At 33.7% G+C, this 25676-nt stretch overlaps 1 protein-coding gene across 5 annotated transcripts in view; it reads right to left on the reverse strand.

Annotated features, from left to right (window-relative positions):
- Nucleotides 1-25676, reverse strand: part of LOC145243404 (uncharacterized) — a 302808-nt gene that overhangs the window by 270645 nt on the left and 6487 nt on the right. For all 5 annotated transcript variants that reach the window (XM_080106260.1, XM_080106258.1, XM_080106259.1 and 2 more), the window contains exons 2-3: nt 19183-19371; nt 9743-9819 (exon numbers count right to left, since the gene is read on the reverse strand). In XM_080106260.1, the coding sequence (XP_079962386.1) occupies nt 9743-9819; nt 19183-19371 (266 nt within the window). The remainder of the gene's footprint in view (nt 1-9742; nt 9820-19182; nt 19372-25676) is intronic.

Raw genomic sequence — 25676 nt, forward strand, 5'->3', positions numbered from 1 at the left:
ACTTATGTAGTGAGTTCAATCTCGGCTACAGCTGCGCTGGACGGATTATTTGAATTCTTTGGACCACTGTTCTTATCTTGAATACTATTCACCGCAATGTTTCGGTTGATGTAACCTTTGACTTTCTTCAGGTGTATCTTGTTGAACTCGAGAATTTTTCTGTCAAACTTAGAAATCTGCACAGTCTTTCGAACAGAACCCTTTACTTGATCCATGGGGGTAGCATGCTCTCGTTCTGTCAGCCATTGGGTAGAAATCCTAAGTAATTCAAAATTGCATTTTAGTGTCGCTCGTACTGAGAATTGAATTTTCAACCTTCAGAAGAGTGTAACTTACAACTGAATGTTGCCAAATACTTTATTCACTATGCCCCGGGACAATTCTAGTATGAATTTTAGGAGCCATAAACCTATTTTTTTTATGTATATTCTTACTATTTAGTTTTTACAAAAAACATGCAAATAACACTCAAGATGAGAACAGTAGTTCGAATAATCCAAATAATATGAAGTACTAATCTTCATCTAAAAAATTCAGAGACATTTTTGAAAATCGTTCATAAACTATTAAAACAAAGTATATATTTATATAATATTTTACCTGTACATTCAGCATAATAAACAATGCTGATTTGTTCTGCCATCCAATTAGGTTTAAGCCCTCATCTATGTTTCCAGAAATTATGTGTTCATTTCGTCTTCTTCCAAACTTTCTTATATTTTCTCAAGCTTAATTTTTTCTCTCAAGTAAACCTTCCAAAACGAAGGTGGCTACAATTTTTACTTACTTTTTTATATCTACTCCTACAACCACCAGTAACACCGAGTTCTAATTGTGCGTTAATTATGCCATAAACACTATTATTGTTTACTTTTTCATGTTACTGTTTTTCTCCATTATCCACTGTACATTTTCAATCAAAATAACGACTGCTTCCAATTTCATGGAACGTAGGAAGAGCGGTTCCATAATTCGAACATACTCACTTCATTATTAATACTTATATATATTGACTTCTCCCTTTTTTACGTTCGTTCCACATTTATAACATCATCTAATTTATGTAACAACAAAATATTACCATTACAGAGGAACTCCTGAGAAATAAACTAACCCAAATTTTTTTTTTCTTTCAGAACTTAAAATTTATTTTAGAATACTAGATAAGACTTCAGAGTGAAAAACATTTCTTTCTTTTTTTTCATTTATTTAGTTAAGCTTTAAAAAAAGTTTTTTTTAATTAACAAGACATCTGTTTCTGGTAAGGTAAGCTTTTTGATAAGTTTGAAAAATACCACATTTTCCAATGGTATTTTGAACTTGCTTCGTGTTTAATAGTAAAATATACAAAACTAATAATTTTTTTAGTGACTAGAAAATATAATATTGTCAATACATATCTTATTCTAAATTAATGTCGGGATAGGAATTTCTGTATTGAATTAAAAAAAAAAAAATCAAATTGGAAACTTTTCAACTCTCGTGATAAAACATATAGAGATTCAGTCTCGCCAGAAAGATACTTTCATTCATTCATTCATTCAAGTGGTGTCCTGCCTGGTTCAGGCATTGACAGATATGACTCTCTATCCATTTCTCTCCCTCGAGGCATTCGTGAATTCATTGTTGCTTATCAACCCCATTCATGCTGTTTTCTCGAAAGTGTTTGATGCATTGCTATGGCTTCCTTTGCAGTTTCTTTCTGTCCGAGCAGTGCCAATACTGGACGATTGTCCTGACCATTGTACCCAGAGGGATCTTTTACCTAGCATAACAAGATATGAAACCATAACAAGAATTATTCCTGATTGCTTTCATATTACATCAGTCACCTGCTTTCCATGACCTCACATTACCCTGACAGGGGGTGCTGAAGTGGGTTCTCAACCTTGCTCAGCTGTCTCCCACAGATTAGCGAAGGTAAGGAGGAAGACACCTAACTTTTCCTTTGACAGGAGTGCTGCCCCGCTCAGTGGCGGCTCGTGCCTAAGATTAGTGGGAGTGCTGTTTTAAAAAAATACGTATTGTTTTAATATTGTGTAAAAATAAAACAAACATAAAAATATACATAATTTATACGCATGCACACGTATAAAAATACAATAACTTAAAGGAATTCTAAATAGATGTAAATATTTGGAATAGCTTACTTATTATATTTATTTGAAAGTAAATTCCATTCTTCTTGTTTTAATTTGTGAGAAAAGATTGATAATTTTCTCCTTAACTTCTGAATGACTGCTGAAGAACTTTTTTTTAATTGAAAGCACTGCAAGTGCATTTAGTCTTTCGCAACCCATGGTGCTCCTTAAAAAAGTTTTTATTCTTTTCAGAGTTGAAAAACAACGTTCTGCCTCTGATGTAGTCATGGGAATTGTCAAGATAATTTTTATAAGTTTTGTGATTTCACTAAGAACATCGTTTAAATTGTTTTCCAAAATAAATTTCAGGAGATCAATTACTTTGCAATACTTATGGATATCTGACCTACTATAAAATATTTCTAACTCAGTTTCAAGCTTTTGTTTGTCAATCATGGGATATGCTTCAGTTGTCAAGATATCTCTTTTGTAGGTAGTTCTTTCTTAAAACTAGCAAAGCTTTTCTTGTTAAACAATTTAGCAAGTATTAAATGTTTAGTTGAAGAATATCTGTCCGTTATATCAACAGATGTATAGTCACACAGTTCTTTAGCTTCGGCCTTGAGTGTTTGTGAAGGATTTTCACAGTATTTGGAGTTTCTTATCTCTAAAATAGCAGTTTTGACATTTGCTATGTATTCATTGACTTTATATATGCTAATTTCCCGAGATTGCATTTGATTATAAATAATCTCAACATGAGACATAATTTGATGAAATAGCTCTAACCAAAATATGAAATTTTCATCGTTCAAATATTTCAGAATTCCTGTCGCTTCTGCAACGGTTTCATCTACATATGATGTTGACTGAATTTCAGTGAGACATTTTTTTAATGCTTGAACATTTTCATGAACTCTATTTATGGTCCGTATGTTAAAGTTCCACCTTGTGGCGGATGGACGTGGAATGCTTACATCCAGATGCTTCTTGAGAACGGACAGACGCTGTGGTGATCTAGAAAAGAAAGTCGGAATAGCCAAAATGTTAGAGATAAATATTCTAGCATTTCGTGTAATGCTTGCTGCATTCCTCATTATTAAATTACGTTGATGCGCATAACAGTGAGTGAAATGTGCATTACTATAAACTGCTTTTATTTTCGCCTGAACACCAGCTTTTTTGCCTTTCATGACATTTGCACCATCAAATGTCTGAGCTATCAGTTTTTGGCGATTCCCTTGAAGGATTATATCCAATTGTTGTAGAATACATTTTGATATTTCATCAGCGGTTTGGTTTTCTGGAATAAAGAATCCCCGAAAGCGTTCAAGTATTTTTTCATCCAAGACGTACCGTAAAACAATGATCATTTGTGTATGTTCAGACACATCTGTTGTATCGTTAGCCATGACAGCTACAAAGGAAGCTTTGCTAATTTCTGCCCTTATTTCATCACGGTATATTTGTAAAAGACAGTCAAGTATGTCATTCTGAATGGTCTTGGAAACACCTTTGAAGACACTACTGGTTTCTAAGTGATTCTTTAAATCTGGATATAATTTAGATGCAAAATTTACTAATCCTCTAAATACACCTGGATTTACTGAATCATTTTTTTTATCATGTCCTCGTAAGGGAGTTTCAAAGTTCCCACAAAAGAAAATACAATCTATTATTTTAGATAAAATTTCACGGTTATTCTTAACATTCATGTTATGATGATTGATTGAAAGTCTGTAGGCCTCACTAAGTTTTTCTTTAATATTTACGGTCCCTAAAATTGATAGGGAAACTACATTGTCAACGTACTTCTTTGACTTCTCATGCTTTTCAGTTCTATTTTTCATTTTGCTAATAGTTCTGAAACCATCTTTTGTCCACGTTACATCACCCCCAAACAACAAACAAGGAAAGCAGAACAATGCCTTTTTTAGTTCACACCCGCAAAGCCAACTTTTCCGTTGGTACCAGTCAGAATTAAAGCTACGAATATACACTTTGTTGTTGCTAATGCCTGGCTGAGATATTTGAATATCAGGCGTTGAATGGCTTCTTTTCTTAATTTCAACTTTATCATGGAGAGGCAGCTGTGAAAACTCAATCTGTTGAAGTTCACTTACCGTCACAGAAGTTATTTCTTGGGGATGCAAGGAGGCCATGGTTAAATTCTTTTATATCAATTGTGTTGGGAAAGGTAAGTACTAGGCAGTCTATTAGTAGAATATTAATTAGGGTAGAAGGAATACAATGTTTACGTGATCCTCTTTTTGCGATTCAACTGAACCGGAAGTTCTAATTGAGTTGAATCGTACTTTTATAACTTTTAGATAACAGATTTTTATTAACGAAAATAGTTTTACTATTTAAAAACATTTTTATTTATAAAAAGCTTGTTGTTAATTAAAAATAGGCGTATAAAAAAAAGCTTGCCATTAAAATTGTCTTTTTTTAATACAAATATTTTTTAACTTTGCCATTATAAGCCGTCGAAAAAGGGATAATACGCAAAAACATTTTAATAAAAAAATACTATTTTAAATTGTGTACACTTTACAGAGTAATAAAAAAATATACAAATATATTTCTTTTAAACTTTACAGATTAAATAAATTTCATGGGCTTTTCCGCAGGCAAACAAACGAAAAACATTTTTTAAAATACATTTTATTTACAATTTTTTAATAATTTATTTTTTCATAAAAACAAAATCTTTGAAATTTACTTGCTTGCACACGATGGTAAAGTTAGGAGTTTACCATTTAAAAATGGTTTTATTGGATAACAGTTTTATTTAAAATTTTAAAATGTGTTTATAACTAAACTTACTTTGTAAATAAAATATAGAATAAAAAAAGTTTACATGTTTGTACTATGAGCAACATTTAAAAACATTTTTTTAACTAAAATGTATTTTAAAAATAAAATTTTCTTCGCTTTTCTATAGAAAAAAATGTAAATATCTTTTATTCTGTAAAGTTTAACTACCACAAAATGAATAGATTTCAAACTACATAAAAACACAAACAAAATAAGCCGTACGTGAAAAAATAACATTAGTTACGTTGGTAGCTTTACGGGTAAAAAGCCCGAACACTTTTAATTAAAAAAAAAAAAATTTCGCATATTGTATATTTTTGTCTGCTTAAATCGCATTTAAAAGTGTGAGAATTTTGTTAAGGTGGATATTTATTCACAAGAACACTTTACACTTTTTAATAATAATAAAAACAAAACATTTGTAAACAAGCCTTTTAAAAAAATAATAATATAAGCGAAAACACGTAAACACCGGTTTTCACGAGCGTTTGGAATTGCTAAAACGACAGTTCCAATTTAGCTTTCATTCGCCGTCTGAAGCGCGCATGCGTATAAGCGAACTTCGCTAAGAATGTGTAACTGTGAATTTGGCAGCTCCAAGCAAAGTTTTACTTTTATACTTATATGAATATGGGGACAGTAATCGACATTAAGCTTCAGGATTATATATATATATATATATATATATATATATATATATATATATATATATATATATATATATATATATATATATATTTATTTATTATTAATATGATATATTATCACATAGAAAGGAAAAAATAAATGTATTATTTTTACAGTGTAGCGATAATATTGAGTAGAAATGATTAGGGGTGCTGCAGTTCCACAGCTCCAGGCACGAGCCGCCACTGGTCCCGCCACCCTATACAGCACCTAGTATTCCCAAATGGTCACCCATCTGGTATTAATCAGGCTCATTGTTGCTTAACTTCAGTGATCTGGTGGGAACCCATGTATCAACATGATTATGCTGTATTTTGTAATTTTAACATAACGTTTTTTTTTTACACATACACGCACGCACGCACGCACATACATACATACATACATACATACATACATACACTAATTTTAGATTCTAAATCCAATCGGGCAGAAATAAACAAACACACACACAATTAATTACAATTTTCACATTAACGTTATTTTTTTTATTCACTTATGAAATATTCCAGAATAAATACATAACTTTGGTGATGTAATGATAACCAGTATCTTAATGTAACTATGTCATCTTGCAACCATAGAGAGGGATCAACTATGAGAATTGTAACTTTTTCCTGTTGAGTCTGTTCAAATTAGGTTTCTTTCTACACATTGATATCACCTTATCAGAACTCAAATTAATTGTGCATGATCAGCCTGAACTTTGATCAAGCAGTGGGAGAGACCCCCAACTTGCTTCATCCTTACTATGAAAGAGTTAGTCTTTGTCTGGCATGTAGTTTGGAAATTGTTATGAAGTAAGCTGATATACCTATTTCAGGAATAATGGACTTACTCTAACTATAGATATAATTACATCTAACATGTTGTGGGTAGGGATTTGTGGCAGTTATGGCCCTCAGAATTATAACATGTACTTCTGTAATATTTTTGCTATTACACTTGTTAGTAATAATACCACTGTGTTTGTTTTAATAATTACCGATCTGCAAGGTTGCAACAAAATTAGGGAAATGTCAAAACCATATGTTATGAGTGAGAAGCAAACTCATGACCAGGGAGAAAACGTCCTGTGATTGTAAGCTGCATTATTTTATTAAGTCTGACAACATGTCCATTATTATTTTCATCTTTATTTGGCGAAATTGAGCTTTAAGGATCCCATTGTAGTTCGAGTAACATCGACCAGCTTCAGTACACAACTGTCCATGTTCTTCAGTCAATTCATACGTTGAGACATTCCTCAACCTTGTACGTAATCAACTTTACTTGACAGATTGGTCAGCGCCTCTCACGTTAATAAAGGCATCTGTTCTCTTTCTTAATACCTTTTAACTCCTTTTAAACTAAATCGTGTCTTCTTTCTTTAGTTTATTATACTAGTAACGTTTACTGTCATTATTTGCCTTCTTGCTGCCATAAGTCGTCTATATATATAAAAGCGAAAATGTATGTATGTATGTATGTATGTATGCTTTTCCTCGATGTCCACAAAAGGCTTCTTTCATAGAAGCGCTCACTCGCTTCACAACTTCTTAAAACTTTTTATATCATCTATAAATTGTAATATCTCACACTTAATCACGGAGCTCGCCTGTCTATTTAATTCTATTGACTTTCAAACGTTAATTATTCCACATTTCCCGCATCGGCACACGTTACATTCGGTTTTCAGTATAAAAAAAGCGAAACTCGGCCCAGAGCCAGTGAACGTTTGGTTAATGTCGACTTCGTCATATCAGACGGTAGCTTTCATTTCGAGACGAGGGGGCGGGTTTTTAAAAACAAACAAACCGATTTATTGACCTCATTAAAAACTGTCCCGCACAAAATGCTAACTGCTGAATACCTATCGCCGTCACGTCAATCAAAAACGCGCACCTGTTTTTTTTTCACACTTTACTATTTTCCAACTGCGCGTCGTCAAGGCTTCGTTTTTTTTTCACGGGCACCTGTTTTTTTTTCACATTTTCGGGTTTTTTTCACACACACCTACAAATACCCGGGCAACGCCGGGTACCCCTCGCTAGTATATAATATTTCCATTCAGCAAATGAATTGCTCTTTAGTCTTGATAGGCAATCATCTAAAGATGGTGTTTCGATAAAAGCACTAGTCCCCATCAACTCACTGGGTTGGTGTCAGAAAGGACAATTGGCTTATGAAAGATTTTTGCTTCAACTTCTAAAGTAAATTAGGTTATGTAGTTTGAATAATAACCTAGTCAGAGGTAGGTTGGTTTGGAACTCAAAAGCCATCCAACTCATGCCAACATGTCAAACGGATGTTAAAGCAAATATTATTGTTATAATCATGAGGTTGTTTGCACGGCAACCGAAAAGGCTAACATACTTGCCAGTTGGTTTGTTTCAAACTCCACATTGTACCCAACAAATTACTCCACCCCTTTCCTTTGTGGACTGACACCACAATAGATCTGAAAATCACCCCTTCTCAGGTACATGATATCATAAAAACCTAGACACCTCAAAAGCGTGTGGACCCAATCTCATCCCGGCTGTGCTATTAAAAAATGCTCTGCTGAGATTGCTCCAGTACTCTCCAAACTTTACAACAAATACCTTAACGAATCTTCTTTCCTGACTGCTAGAAAACTGCTTCTGTGGTACCAGTTTATAAGAGTTCTGGTGAAAGAACTGACCAATTAAATTATTGCCCCATTAGCTTCCTCCTTCTTCTCACCAAAATATTTAAGTCCATAATTAATCAAGCTCTAGTCCATCACCTTACAGCTGCTAAACTTCTGACAAACCAAAAATATGTATTTAGGCAAGCCTACAGCAGATATCCTAACTGTAATCTCTGAACATATATTTCGTATATACCATACACTGGACAAAACAGGGGAGGCTAAGGCAGTAGCCCTATATATATCTAAGGCTTTTGGCAGGTTATGGCACGATGGTATTCTCAGGAAAATCAAATCATACGGTATCACTGGACGAATACTTAGCATAATTAAATACTTCTTAAATAAGAAAAGAATCCAGGTTGTCCTTGATGGTCGTACATCTAAATAATATGATATAAATGCGAGTGTATCTCAGGGGTCGATTCTTGGACCTTTATTATTCCTAATATTCATAAATAACCCCCCTGATAAAATTGTCTCTGAGATGGGTATATTTGCTGATGACACCACACTCTATAACAGACACAAGGAGAAAACGAATGAACACATATCTAAAGCAATGGCAGAAACACTAGAGGAAGACCTCCAATCTGTAGTAAAATGGGGACAAAAATGGATGGTCACAATTAATACTGCCAAGACTAAGTTTGTTTCCTTCAATAATTACAAGAAACCTTCTCAACCACCAATAGCTATGGCTAAACATACATTACCTGAAAGTACTCTGTTCAAACTCCTTAGCTTAACTTCATAGGAAACATGATACATTGAGAGTATTGCCAAGGCTGCTGCAAGGAAGGTGCGCTCTCTATATCATGCTAGAAAGTTACTTAAACCTGAAAGTATCCTGTACCTCTACAAGGCCACTATACACCCATGTATGGAGTATTGTTGTTACATTTGAGCTGGTGCATGTGCTACTAGTCTCTCACTCCTGGACAAAAGAGAGTCGCCATGCACATACATTATACACGTACTTATACACTTGTTATATACACATTAGATGTAATCAGCCGTATGAATACATAAATATATACACCCATGTGGATGCCTTGGGAAAGACAAAGGCTAAGGGAGTAAACCTCGACAAAAAATCCGGTTTGGAGTTTCGATGGTGAAGCTCTGCAACATCTTTCCGACAACTCCTGCAGTCGCGTTGGCACCGACTGTATTGGCTTGCCTTTCCTTTGGAGTCTGCCTGTAACACTGAGAGGGGAACCCCAATAAATGAGCAAACCAAGGTTCTCTTATTACCCGTCCAGGACTGCACCTGGTGGTGTAGACTGCCATTGTCTCAAGAGACAAAAGGTTGCCATAATAAATACACACATATGATATATAGACTAATATGCAACATTATTATGATGATGATGATGATGATGATGATGATGATATTGATGATTCTGATGATGATTTTGATAAGTTATTTTAATAAATAATTAACCTATTAAGAAAAAAAAAGGAAAAAATGTAAATATTAAAGATAAGATTCAATTACCTGCCCCTCCATGATAGATAGATTTTCAGGTTCAAATCCATCGTGGGAAATTTTGACACACGGTGGTTCTATTCCTTCTGAATTGTAAAAAAAGGAGAACAAGTGAATGAATCACATTTAACTTATTTGATAGAATCATATCTGGAGAAATAGCAATGCACAAACATTTTATACTTAAAAACGAATTCCATACAAATGCTATCTTCTATCTAATATATAAAGTATAATCAGTCTCTCGCTTCTTTATCATCGATAGCTTTCTTCTTACAAAATCAATATTTGATTTTGATTTATTAGCTTTTCTTGTGGATTGCTAGAGCATGTTGTTAAGAATAATAAAATGTCATTCGATTTAACTCCTTTCAAAAAATAATTTGTCAGATCGGAATTATTTTCAAATTTCATCTTAAAGAAAAAAAAGGACATAATTCTGTTTACACGGAGTTATTTCCCTTTAGATAAAAATTAAACAAAAAATGGTTTAGTTTAAAAAAGAAAAAAGAAAAGCAAGGCAAGTTGCAAGTAAATGCACTACCGGATCTGGGACAGCTAGTTGTTTTTTATATTATATTTCTGCAAACGTCATAAATTAAATAGTATTGTAATTTTATTTTAGTTTAATCATGAATTAACATTATATATTGGAAGGTAGTGTGAGTAATTTTATCTTGAATAAAAAAAAATAAGCACCAAAACTTTACGAGATAAGGAAAACCAACGGTGTATATTAATTCAACGACTTTACTTGTTCAAGTAACAAAGAATAATGTACAAGAGAAACTGGTGAATATACAGAATGCAGAGTTGCAAATACATGCATTTCACAAAAACTTATTCTTATGCTTGAATATAACTGATTGGTTCTTTTTAGAAGAATAAGCTTCTGTTTGAAGGAATAGCTTTTGTCTGTTAACTACCTTGCATGAGTTTCTGTTGCAACTGGAAAAAGAAGAATGGCTTTTACAACCTTCTTTGGGCTTTGTTGAAATGCAGTCAAAGTATTGTCCAAGATGATATTTAAGTGAGAAATAAAGAAAAGTGTGTCATAGGCTGACTTATGCGACCACTCAGTGATTGAGTTACATTTTAACCAATTTATGCAATCCCTGAAGTAAAAAGGGAGATAACCCCCGATAAATCTATGAGAGCCTTATAAATTTTAATAGTATGGCATCAGACTAACAATTTGAACTATTGCAAAACTAACATTATATTTTTATAAATTGTGCTATAATCTATAGCTTTTAGTGATGGGACCATTCTAATATTTTTCCAGATTCTGTTCTAAGTTCTGATACAATTACTGATTCCAATTCTTTTAACATTTCTAAATGTTTAGCCTTAATTTTTGGATTACCGTAAAAAAATAAAAATAAAAATCCACATGATATGTGCATATATTTTCACAAACGTAACAAATACATTTATGCTAAGATATATGGATTTTAGATTTATTAGTAATTTAAAACCAATCAATATTTATTAATTTATCATTTATACCAAGAATGGAAAATTAAGTTTAAAAAGAAACAAGAAAAAAATGTAGTGTCATGGAAAAGGAAAGAGGGAACAAAAAGAAGTTGTTATCAAACACAAAAACACGGTCCTGAACAATTTTTTCTACGCAACCCGGCACGATCCTGAACAACTCCATCAATTCGAACTCTTACAGTTCCGTCCGTTGATTCGACACAACGCGATCCTGAATAACACCATAGATTTGAAACCGAACACTTTCGACGATTTGACACGATAATGGCCCAACACAACACATTACCAGAGCAACTGTGTTAGTTACTCTCCGAATAACTCTGGTATCAGCTTTTTTTTTTTTATATAGCACTTGGACGAACTCATTGCATATAATTCTTGAGTGCTTCCACGCATACCCGTCACACTTCTCCCTGATTGTGAGATCACCCAAATGAAAAAGTTGGGCAAAGCGCTAACAGTCTTTTATTATTTGACCTCATATTGCAAATGTCATTATCTCCCTGCATACTACCAGGAAGTTATTATACTTTGCTATAATACAGATTTTTAAAGGTAGTCCACATACTATAATAGAGTCAGAATTTCGTAGGCCACATACAAAAGGTAAATCACATACTATAGTGTTGTGGCAGAACTACCTGCGTTACCTATGAATGAACTGATCCATACACAATAAATACCAGAAGACAAAGCTATAATGCAGGAATCCGGGGGTTCTTCGTCGGCTGGATAAACAACTTACACTTTCCTTGTTAATACATTTTGTTACTTTATTCCCTTGTTCTATTTTCCTTGTAAACCTTTTAACAAGATCATAACATATAACTAGATAGCTTTTTAAATCAAAAATAAAATTAAACAAAAATTCGATGAAATATGCATTAAAAAAGGTTTCAACGTTTAAATAATTATTTTATTGGTATTTTTTAAAGATTTAAAATATTAATTTATTTAGATTTGTAAAATCCTTTTGCCGATTTATGGCTGTTATTCTGTTCTAGATGCAACACTTTTTTTTTTTTATATAAATCACCTTCCAGAGAATATTATTTAGAAAATTAATAATTATGCTAATGACACCATCCTCTATTCTGGTGTTGCTTCTTGCCAATCTTTCTCAGATCGGTTGAAATATTCAACCGATCTAGAAATCGATCTGGGTTCAGTTATGGATGAGAGTAAGAAACGACTTGTTTCGTTTAATTCTGTTAAGATTCAGCTATTGTCTTTCAATCGTAGGCGTGTCCCTTATCTTCCTGAGATTCTTATGGATGACTGTGCTCTTGATGAGAAATCAATTCTAAAATTTCTTGGTCTTTCTTTCTCATCAATAATTTTTTTTTTTTGAGTCCATATATCAAATCCATTGCCGCTTTTGCTTCTCGTAAAATTGGTTCTCTCTATCGCTCTAAACACTTTCTCACACCTGAAACTATTCTCTATCTCTACAAATCTACTATCAAACCATGTATGGAGTACTGTTGCCATATTTGGACTCGTGAATCTGTGTTCCATTTGAAGGTTCTTGATTAATTTCAGAAACAGATTTGTAATTTGATTGACTCCACTCTTTCTTCTTCCCTGCAGCCTCTCTCTCTCACAGACGTGATGTTGCTAGTCTCACTTTTTTCTATAAATACTATTATGGCATGTGTTCTTCAGAATTGTGTGATCTATTCTCTGCTTCTTTTATTCCAGCTTGTTTGACTCGTTCGTCTGGAGGTCTCCATCAATTTGCGATTTTAATACTTCATTGTAATACAGATTCTTGTGCCAGTAGCTTCTTTCCAAGACTGCAACATTGTGGAACTCTATTCCTACTCCTTGTTTTCTTTCTACCTACAGCCTTGATCATTTCCAGACTAAGGTCAATAGGAATCTCCTGTCTTTGCAATAATCATCTTTTGTTCTTATTAGCTCCTTGCATCAAATGGCTCCATGCCTTGTCCCAAGCGATTTTCATTAAAAAATGCACTACCTATTTTTTTATTACTTGACCTTATATTGCAAATGTTATTTTTAACTTTTCTTTCAGGGCAAAACTTGTAAGCATAACTACATTTTAAAATATTTTTTCACACAGGAATATAAAGACAAAATGTTATCCGAGTTAACAAGTTTTTGTGTATTATTTTTATCTGAGACATAATTTAGTTCAATATAATTAATATAAAACAAAAAAAACTCGTATGGATTAATTTAGTCTGGAAAAATACTGTGACATAGCAAATAATGAGATGATATTTTCATTAGCAAGACAAAATTGTCCACAGTCAATTAATATGATTAAAGAATTGGCTTTTTATATTCTTTTTAAGTTTAGACTCAAAAGTTCTCAGAAGATGCTGCATAGTGACTAGCGATTTTTATCCTTGGGCCCCGAAAATCAACAGAGATTAGGTCATTCCTGTAATGATCTGGTCCCTGTTGATTGCAGTGTGATGCTAGTTCTGTGCAGTTCTAGGAGGTCCACCCTCCCAGGCTTTGCCTTCTCTCTTTGAGAAAGGGGTTAGTTTATTGCTAACCGCCTGAGGCGCCCTTACCGGAGAATGTCAACAGGGCTGCCCAGGCACGTTTTGCAGGTTAGAGTGCGCCTCTCCGGGGGTGCTTACTTCTCAATCCCACTTTCCGAACGTGGTGTTCAAGTTCTTGCTGTAGGAGAGAACTAAAGTAGGAAATATGAAAATGCAGTGAAAACAAAATGGTGGCAATTCAGTTTAAGCTGAGTGTTAGTTTGTTTTTTTTTTTGTTTTCGTGTAATAAAAATAAATCAACTTTTTACTTTGTATCGGATACTTATTGCATATATGCGTTTTTTTTTTTGTTTTTTTTTTTTCATTTTATTAATATATGTTTTATTGTTAGTCTTTACTTGCAATTTTTACAGTGATGTTCATCTTCACCAAGCAGGTGTACGTGGATCAGTCTTGTGTACAAATGAGTAATGCTTACATAACACATATGACTTAAAGTATGACACACTTATTATTTAGGGAGAATAAGTCCCGGCATTACAATCAAACAAATTATCTACACTTAAAAACATGCACTAGTAAAAAGAAAAGGAATTGAACGTTAGCAACAGTAAAGTATCAAACAAATTATCTACACTTAAAAACATGCTCTAGTAAAAAGAAAAGGAATTGAACGTTAGCAACAGTAAATTATCAAACAAATTATCTACACTTAAAAACATGCTCTAGTAAAAAGAAAAGGAATTGAACGTTAGCAACAGTAAATTATCAAACAAATTATCTACACTTAAAAACATGCTCTAGTAAAAAGAAAAGAAAATTGAACATTAGCAACAGTAAATTATCAAACAAATTATCTACACTTAAAAACATGCTCTAGTAAAGAGAAAAGAAAATTGAACGTTAGCAACAGTAAATTATCAAACAAATTATCTACACTTAAAAACATGCTCTAGTAAAGAGAAAAGAAAATTGAACGTTAGCAACAGTAAATTATCAAACAAATTATCTACACTTAAAAACATGCTCTAGTAAAGAGAAAAGAAAATTGAACATTAGCAACAGTAAATTATCGAACAAATTATCTACACTTAAAACTACGCTCTAGTAAAACTAAAAGAAAATTGAACGTTAGCAACAGTAAATTATCGAACAAATTATCTACACTTAAAACCACGCTCTAGTAAAAATATAAGAAAATTGAACATTAGCAACAGTAAATTATCAACAAATTATCTACTCTTAAAACCATGCTCTAGTAAAAAGAAAAGAAAATTGAACGTTAGCAACAGTAAATTATCAAACAATTTATCTACACTTAAAATCATACTCTAGCAAAACTAAAAGAAAATTGAACATTAGCAACAGTAAATTATCGAACAAATTATCTACACTTAAAACCACGCTCTAGTAAAAATAGAAGAAAATTGAACATTAGCAACAGTAAATTATCAAACAAATTATCTACTCTTAAAACCATGCTCTAGTAAAAAGAAAAGAAAATTGAACATTAACAACAGTAAATTATTGCAAGTTTAATCATTTATATGAAACGTGGGCAGAACTAGTCTACCAGCAAAAAAATCAGTATATTCAATTTAAGGTCCATTTTTACATCTAGCATATGTCGGACAACTTTCAGAATTTCCCTTCCAGACGAAACTATCCCTGTCCAGATTTTTTATCCATCTTTCTCTCAAGTTCATTTATATCACTTCCGTTCATATTTTCTTTGCCTTTCTCCTTTTTAACTGAACCTGCTACTGCAACTGTTCTACATTTACTAATCAAAGAACTCTCATTCTTTCAACATGACCATACCATCAAAGTCTCTTATTCTGTACACATCTCCATATAATGTACAGATTTAATCTTCCTCTGAGGTTGTCAGATCTAAGTATGTTTTTCCCATTACACATCCATCTTATAATCTTCATGCCAACACATGTCGTCAACGGATTGGCCAGTTTTCACATTCCATACATTATCACACTGTGTACACATGCTTGAAAGACAGTGATAACACTCTACTGCAAAATGGCTAATGTATAAATAAATAAATAAAAAAGGAAGATATAGCTGTTGGTGCTGTTCTCAATCAGTTAGTGAACGGTGAAATGCAACCCCTGTCTTTTTTTTCTGCTAAGCTAAGTAGAAGTCATTAGAAGTACAGAGTTTTTGGTCTCGAGAACTGCTAGCCATGTACTTAGCTGTAAAACATATTTGTTTTATGTTGGAAGGAAAACAATTCAGAATTTTTACCAATCACAGCGCGCTGATCAATTCCCTTACATCTTCAGTTTCCAGAGTATTTCGACACATGGACTATGGCACACAATATTCTGCCGACATACAGTATTTACCTAGAAAAACGAATATTGTGGAAGACACACACTTGCATTTTTGTGATGTCAGCAGTCTCGAAAAACCCCTCGACTTCGACTACATCGCAACCGAGCAAGAATGTGATGTGTCACTGACAGAACTCACAACTCCAATTTGTTGCAAGGCAGTACAAAGAATTTTCGACGACTTAGTAACAAAGAAAACCATTATACCGGTGTATACCAAATAAATATTATTTATTCAAAACAAACAAAAGGGTAAGTTTATACATTTTGTACCATAATTTGGCAGACGCGTAAAGACAAGTGAATGTGGTCTGTATGTGTTGACCTCTGTGAACGTGTGTATAAATAGAGGTTATAGTTCATCATATTTTCACATGAGCAATACATAGTTTTTATGTATAGGGTAAAACTGATGAATAAAAAATAAAAAAGGAAGCCAACTCCAATTTTACCTGAGATGGAAGGGAGGTAAAAAAAAAAAAAAGTGCCAACACTTTCTAGTAAAAAATAATGTTAGCAAATTGCAACAGTCAATAAGTAATCAAAAACGAAGAAAAATATTTTATTTTATTTATTATTTTTAAATGGTTAAAAAACATGGAGTTATCTCCCTTTTGGACTTATTTATATATTATCCTTTTCCTAGTCGACTTGTTTCGTTCTCATTCTAGATTATGTATTTTGCTTCTTTCATTTAATGAAACAAAACGTTCTGGTTATTTTATACCTATTTTATGTCTTACTTATTAAAGTTGTACAATGATGAGAAAGATGTATTAAATTACTTTAATTATTTTTTATGTTTAATTTTAAGTTTAGTTTGGTTGTATTGTTTTATGGCATATCAATGCCTTCCGGTTTATTTAGTGCCAAATCCACTAATTTTTAAAAAAAAAAAGGGTTGTATGCTTTAAAGGTTTTATATTTTCAAATATTTATTCATGATGTTTAGCTTGGTTGCTTTGTATACAGGGTGGCCGAAAAGTCCATGTATTTTTAATAAAACACAGTATTTTTTAATGGCCGAAAAGTCCATGTATTTTTAATAAAACAGTATTTTTTAATGAAACACACAGAAAACATATATATTCAACAAAAAAAGAGAACTTTATTAGAAACAAAACAGAAAACAACTAGAGTAATTTAGTGGTCTAGGGGATCAGTATGTTGGCCCTCGTGGTTCTTGCACAATTCCATTCGCCTCCAGGTTCTTTGTGCCATTTTTTTTAGAGAATTTCTTGATATGCTAGCAAAAGCTGCAATAATCGCATGCTTTAGCATTAAAATATTAAAAATAGAGTGTCCTGGGACTTTTCGGCCAGTGTCCTGGGACTTTTCGGTCACCCTGTAGAAGAATTGCTGCTTTTGGCTTTGCAGAACATGATTGAGTTGTACAAAGATAAAGGAAAAAAAACAAAAAAAACAAGAACATCAATGTTTGGGGCACTTTAGGTCAGGAAGCCTATATCTTTTGAGCTTGATCTGGTAGCACCAGATTTAAAATATACTTTTTCTTTATTCTCATAAAACTAAGATTTTACTTTTCAAAATTGGAAAAAAAAAAAAAAAATGGTGTACTTTACTTTTTTATATTCATTTAACTTTACTTTTCCCTTTCCCAGGAGTCAGACGTTTTTGATATTTTGCAAACTCACTCTCCAATCCTCACAGGTCAGCTGTCTCCAAATTGTATTCTGTAAGGTCTTGTTCAATTAGTTGCTTCTAAATTTATTTTTTTCCCCTGCGTTAGTGGAACGAGTCAGTCAAAGACAGTAACAGGGCTCTTCTGGCATCAAAAGAAAACCTCTCAGTAGGCTCTGAACTCCCCTGAAAAGAGTCGGTAACACTTAACTGAGCCCGAACGAATGTTGTTAAAACATGAGACAACTGCACAAGTAGGGCTATGTACAGGACGCTCAGTGTCTCTGCAGCACCGACATGTAGACTATTGCACACATCCTCACAGACTCCTAAGCAAGGCATGCTCCGATGGAAGCCTGAGAGATGTCTTGGACACTGCCCAATGATGGACCTCAAAATGGAGTGAAATGTTATCATAATGATGACCCAGTCTTCTCTCATTTTACTGCAATGCAGATCTATAATTAGATGGATCTTAGATATGAAATCTGACGAAACCTAACATTATGTTGTGATCTTATTATCACCTTGATAAAATTATTACTATGATTAAACACAAGACGAGTACTTGATGTAAATCAGTTAAGTTCTCTGTGTGTGTATGTGTGTGTGTGTGTGTGTGTGTGTGTGTGTGTGTGATACCATCATGTAGCATAGAAAAAGGAACCCCACATGTTGTCCGTTACTAAGCTGTCTAGTCATGTTGGACCCCAGCTATTTTCTTCTTGACACGGTCTACTCTTGCCTAGCTTTTTTCAGGGTACCTCAGAGTCGCCAACTGTCTAAAACCAGAGACAGTCTTTAACTGTTGCAAACTCAAGACTGTCTGTAAATTGTCCATAACTGCCATAAACTGTTGCAAAACTCACTGTCACTCCTAAAGCTGTCTATAATATATTGACCTCTAATGTCTGATCCTTTGTTTGCGTTACTGCCACACCTTAATTAACCATACTATTTTGGCTGCCTTTTTGTATTATCATGGACAACTTTCTTTCTATTGTCTTCCAACCACTCTCACTTCCTATATCTTTGTTCTGCTGATAAACATATTTCTTTTTTGTTATAGTTTTTGCATTTTTTTTTAAATTCCTAAGAATTTTTTTTTTGGGGGGGGGGGGGACGTGACAGTATCACAACACGTAAAGATTTAATAATTAGCATTATATTTATCCAGCATAGATGTTTTCCTTAGGATGAATCAGTTATGCTGATACGATCATGTGAAGCATGGATAAACCGTTGTGGAAACACGAGTTTCTTGGATCACAGAAAGGTCAGTTAGCCACAGAAAACTTGGAAGCAAATGATTAGACAAAACCATACAGTGGGATTTAGAGACAGTTGACCATCTGACCATGAGGACTAGAGAGAGAGCTTGCGAAATATCACAAAAAAAAAAATGTCTTACCTCTAGGCAGAAGAAAAGTGACGTGAAATGAATAGATAAAACATTTTAAAAATTCCAACTTGGCTTTACCAATAAATCTGCTTGAATTAAATGGCCACGTTTCATTGTCGCGTTTCTTTGGTGGGGAAACAGCACTTTTGAAAAGGTTCCTGCTCAGATAGGTGCCGTCTTGGATCAGAAGGGATGGTTCTGATACCTTGGAACTGGAAACAATAGAGCTACCGTCATCAGCATCACTTGTTTTGCTAGAGAAAGATTCTGGAAAAAGAATAAATGTTTGATTTTTATCAAAAAAAATCAAGAAACGAAGCAGAACTTTAAATAGAACCCAAGAATTGTTTTTTTTGTTTTTGTTTTTTTTTTACTTTCCATTATTTCCACCCTGTTAAATAAACTAGAATGAAATATCCATATCAATGGTAGATTTATTCCTCTGTGGGATACTGATAGTAGTTATGTGACCATGCACCATATGTAATCACCTGACCATGATTGTCTCCCTTGCTGTGCTAAAGTTGTCTGTTGATCCATCCATTGCTGCAAGAAGAATTCCCCATTCAAAACAAAGCAACACCAGTTCAATTTATAAAAAAAAAAATAATATTTGTTATTTTGGATAAGTGGCACTTGCTTCACAAAGGTTGAATGGCAAACTTGCAGATCCTTTGCTTGACCAGATCGGCACATATAAGTCTCATTACAGAATCTCCTAGCTGAGAGCCTCAAAGCGCTTCAACCATCCAGAGAGCCACACTTGCCCAAACTGCTCAGTAGCTCTCATCAAAACTAACTGCCTACTCTCCAACGTTCAACTCCAACTCCCATCTTGCTCCTCCTCCTTTGGGGTTCCATCACACCTGACTGCCTCTTGCCTTTTGTTGGTGGTCAGCTGTTCAGCTGCCTAGAGGAAACTTTCACTGAAAATAACAACCAACTGATGTCCGGAGGTTGTTTCTTTCACAAAACAGACCCCAGAAGGCACTTAATTTTTAAAACAAAAAGAATATCTCTTCAGTGGTATGACCTTGGCCCAAAACACTTTCAACTCTCTGTGCCTCCCCCCACCCTTCTTCTCTCAGCCAAGCATCTAACAACTGAACCATCTGTTATTAATATGCACAGACAAAACGTACTGCACCACACATGTTTACAGATAATATTAGATATAGCAAACCAAAATTTTATTTTCATTAAATCTAAAAACGTTGAATATGGACGCATAGATCTTTACATTCAGTAGGATGTCCCATTCTCAGGTAGAACAAAATGACAAAAAGATGATATCGAATTCATTTTGGTAGGCACCAAATCATGACTGCTCGAAATTTGTTGGAAATTAGAAAATTTGCTGTTATTGGTTCACAAGGCAATTGTCACAGTGTATAACTAAAAATGAAAGCTTTGAATAAGTGCAAAAAGTCCTTTGTGGTAAATGAAAATTAATCATAATGGAAGAACAGTAAAGACCATATGAAAAATTACTTCTCAAAAAAAAAAAAAAAAACATTTTATTTTATATATTTCATTTCAACAGCTAACACATTGAATCTTCTTACTATTATTCATAGAAGAAATCAAGCTAGATTTTTCTTTTAATAGTAAATCAAATTAAAAAAAAACTCAGATTTAAACCATGCAAAAAAGCAAAGCACAATTTGATAATAGGACAAACAGTTAATTCACTAAAGATTTAAACTTAGATAACTTTATCTAAGACAACTTAAAAATTTTAAACCCTATATAAACCCACCGTATTGACGAGTGGCAATTTATATTTTAGATGGACCTGTTTTTATATGTATAGACACAATATATCCCCATTATCTATATATCCATAAAAGTGAAATTGTGTGTGTATACATTTCCCTACCAAACTACTCTGTTAATTTTCAGTCTACAGACTCGAGATTTGACATAAGGGCTACTGAGATTTTGGAAAATTTTTTAATCGGTTTTCGGCCAGAAATTTGGCTGTCAAAGGGTCAACGTCCAACGATTTGAATTTTGAAAACTCTTTGAAACTCCGCCACCACTTTTGGGTCTAAACACTTGAAAATTTAGATGTAGGTTACTTGGACATGGATCAAACTTTTTATTTTGATTTGAGCCAAAAACAATAAATGTTAAGGGGTCACAATTGGGGTCAAAGTTAAAAAAAATTAACCTCTGTAGTCTCTACCAAATTACTCAACCAATTTTTTATCTAAACATTTGAAATTTTATATCAAGTGTATTCAGACAAAAGGCAAACTTTTTAATTGGTTTTTGGCCGAAAAGTTGGTTTCCAAGGGGTCAAAGTTCAAAAGATTTTACCTTTGCAGTCTCTAGCAAACTATTCAGCCAATTTTGGGTCTAAACATTTGAAATTTTACATAAAGGGTATTCATACATGCAGCAAGCTTTTTAATCAGTTTTTGGACGAAAATTTGACTGCCAAGAAGTCAAAGTTGAAAGAGTTGACCTTTGCAGACTCTACTAAACTCCTCCACTAATTTTGGGTATAAACACTTGAAATTATAGATATAAGTTACCTAAGCCAGCAAAAAGTAGGGGAAAAGAATATAGCCATGGCATAGATCGGCTAAAAAAAAAGCATACAATACAATTCTTCAAGCACGGATAATTTAATTCTTAAAGATGTACAAAATACCAAACAAAATTGACAACTGCAAAGATGGTGGGCTCCCTCTATTATACTAGAAAATTACTCACATCTGACAATATCCAATATTTCTACAAAGTAACTATTCGCCCATCCATGGAGTATTGTTGTGACATCTGAGCTGGTGTATCTACCATCTGTCTTTACCTCTAAGATAGGGTCCAAAAAGGAGTCTCCAACTTAATATGGCTCGCACTATCCCCACCAAACTCCAATCCTTGTTCCATTTGATGCAATGTTGCATCCCTGTGCTTATTTTACAAATACTTTAATGGAATGTGCTTTGACGAACTCGTAGTACTTGTATTCTCTCGACGTAAATTTCTCTCCCAACTAACCCGACAAGCAGCAAAATCCCATCCCTTCACTGTAGAGATCCCTAGATGCTACTCTAATAGCTTCTTCCCTCAAACTGCTAGACTTTGGAATACTCTCCCAGTCTCCTACTTCCCTGACTGTACTGACATGCAGAAATTTAAATGTTATATAAACAATCTCGCTGCTCAACCCCCTACATAGTGTCCCTGCAGATATGGCTTCAAATAGTTGCCCATTGCATTCAAGTAGCAATATACTTCATTTGGAGTGAATAAGAGGAAAAAAAAAAAAATGTAATAGAAAAATGAAAACTGAATCTGACAGCTGGAGGACAACACCCAGCAGAGATACAAATATAAAGAGGCATTTTCTCAGTGTCAATTTCTGGTCATAGCCATAAGGATACTCAGAAGATGCAATGAAGATTAGAGATTTACAAAGATAAAAGAAAAACTTTCCAACCACCTGTTGTCATGGTCAACAAAAATTTACTGAGAGTCACATATTTAAACTCCTCAACATGAGATTCACAGGAAACATGAACTAGAATAAATGCATAGATGTTTCCAAATCTGTTTCAGAACAAAGGTAAACTCCCTCTACCAGTCTAGAAAACTTCTCACACCTATTCGTATTCTATATTTCTATAAAATCATAATTCACCTATGCATGGAGTATTGTTGTCACATCATGGTTGCTGCACCAACCACTAGTCTTTTGCTCCTGGACAGAGTTCAAAAAAGAATTTAAAACCCAATAGATTCCACACTGTCTACCTATCTCCAACCGCCTGTTGCATCATGGCAATATTGCATCTTTGTGTTGGTTCTACAAATATTTTCACAGAGTGTGCTCTGATTAGAAGCAAAATCACATCCCTTTACTCTAGAGATCCCTAAGTGTCAGAATTTTTTTTACTCTAATAGCTTCTTTCTTCAAACGAGTTATCTTTGGAATTCACTGCCTGCTCCCCATTTCCCCCGACTGTACCAACATGTAGAAACTTTAATGTAATGTGGACAAATATCTCACCCAAGTTACCCTCTTATAAATCTGGTTCTTATCAGAGTAGCCCCTTACTTTTCAATAGCAATATATTAAGTTGGTGCAAAAATAATATTGTTTTTGGCGTTCTTCAAGCCAAAAAAAACAACATTATTTTTGCACCAATCTAATACCTTGTTTGAAGTAAACAAAAGTGAAACAATAAAATAAACTACCTCATGTATATGGATAATCTGATACTAGCAAAAAAAAAACAAACAAAAAAAACACACACACAAATGAGTTGGATACATTAATAAGCACAACAGGAATCTTTAGCCAGAATATGGTGTAATACTATGCCATTACCTCTGATCGATCACCTGCATATGCCGTGGTTCTTCTTCTTCGTCCTATTGGCTATGTTGGGATTCTAGTGTAGTCGGTGACCGAAAGCACAAAGACATAGACCGCAATTCATATGCATAATAAAACAACACACTGATACGAAAATTGTATACATACTTGGCAGACATGGATGTGTGCGTCATTAGGGTTTTGTAGTTAGTGTCTCTACATCTGAGCTAAATTCCCATCTTTCAACCTCCGGATCTCAGGTAAGACTAACTCTGCTGTTCAACTGTCTCTTGCTAAAATCATTGTGATCACTCACCACTCTCCTTTAATAGCCAGTATCTTCAGAATATATCTACTCTCCACCGGAAATAGACGTTTGGTTTTTCTCAGCTTACTTCCATCGGAAACTAAATCTTGATCCGCCCCATCCAGCTGTTAATGTGCATGATATCACTTGTGTGTGAATTTCAATGAATCAGTTTTATATTGTCATTCATTTCCGAGATAATCTCTTCCGGTAGTCTTGGTTATGGGGGTGGAGACATTCTATAATATCACAATAAGAATGCAATTTGGAATTGAAAAATGTGCATTACTTCAGATGAAGAAACAAAAACTGAACACAATAGAAGATATAAAACTGTCCAATCGAGACATAACAAGATCATTTGGTGAACCCATGACCTGTACATATCTGGACATTTTGAAAGCGGACGCCATCAAGTCGATTTCATCTATTTTTCTGCTTAATCTTAATCAATAATCTGTAGAAGTACACACTATTTAATTAGTTAGGTCATGATTAAAGAAAAAGGGGGAGTTTTTATCCAATAATTTAGATGCATTCCATGCACATCGGGAAAATAATTAATTACAGAAATGAAAGAGATAGTTTTAAAAAAATACATTTTTTTTTCACAAACGAATCACCACTGTTCAAGGCCTAAAGAGTGATTGATTTGACACCAAGAGAATTAGTAACGATATTTGTAACTGGTCAAAAAGTGATTACATAAGATGATGTCTCAACAAAAATTTATTTAAATTGGACTTGAAAACGACAATGTTATAATCAGCTGGAAAGCAGGCTCGTGATACTGTGTTCTGCAGATGAGCAGTTCTAGAAAAGAAACTTTGCTCATGAAAATTTCTCTTAGTTCTAGGTATACAGAGGGAGAAAAGAAATTTATTGGAATTGGTTGTAGCTAGACGAGTTTTTGTTGTGAATATTTTGTTGTGATGGGGGAACCATAGAGTAAAGCTCAGTAAAGCACCTGTCTAAGAAAAAGAAAAACAAGAAAGCTCCTAGAAACAAGCGTATATAACAGAAATCTAATAAAAAGAAATACTTGGGAAGTATCTCTGGTAGAATACTCTGGACTCTTCATAAACTGGGCAAAAGAAGAACTAAAAGGTACATGGATAAAAAAAAAAGCAGAAAGCTAATAAACATGCACCTGAATGATGATACGAATAACTATGTAAAAATAAAAGAGCACTATTAAGTATTGAGGTCATGTGGACGATGTGATAAAAGAGCCAAAAAAATATATAATATTAGACTTTTGAACCCGTTGACTTAAAATGAGGGCTTTATGCCAAATTGATGGTTGAATATGATTAAATTTGTGCTCATTTTTGCATTAAATACTAATTTTTATTAATTGTTAACTGCAAATCAAACGGATACCATAATACTTAGTTCACTGCACTTTATCATAACAAAGGTGCATACAAAATTTCAGCCAAATTTACTCATTAGTTTCCAAGAAAAAATGGAACAAACAGACAGACCAAGAGAAATATCGTAGATAAAATAGAGAAACCGATTAGCACCACCAGAGAGCAGCAAAACTTGAAACAAAGGGAGAGGACAGCAAAATGGGAAAGGAAGCAAACATATAGACGATTTATAAAACAGACCCCAAAAATTAGCACATGAAAATACATGAAAATACAAACAGGAGAGAAATGGAATCACTACTCACTACTAGTGATGTAACGATTCCAATATTTTTACCAATTCCGATACTGTTCTTAATTCCTGATTTTGATTCTTTTTAAGTTTAAAAATATTTAGTTATATTTTTGTTTTTGTATTCATATTGTAGTAAAAACTCATGTAATGCATATTTAGTTCTCTCTCACTACAAGAACTGTGACACTAGGGTCGGAAGGTGAGACTGGAAAGCCAGCACTCTAAAGAAGGAGCACTCTGGCTCAGCAAAAGATGCCTGTGCAG

Source organism: Euprymna scolopes, chromosome 22 (genome assembly GCF_053919585.1).
Source record: "Euprymna scolopes isolate OS-2025 chromosome 22, ASM5391958v1, whole genome shotgun sequence".
Classification (NCBI taxonomy): Eukaryota; Metazoa; Mollusca; class Cephalopoda; order Sepiida; family Sepiolidae; genus Euprymna; species Euprymna scolopes.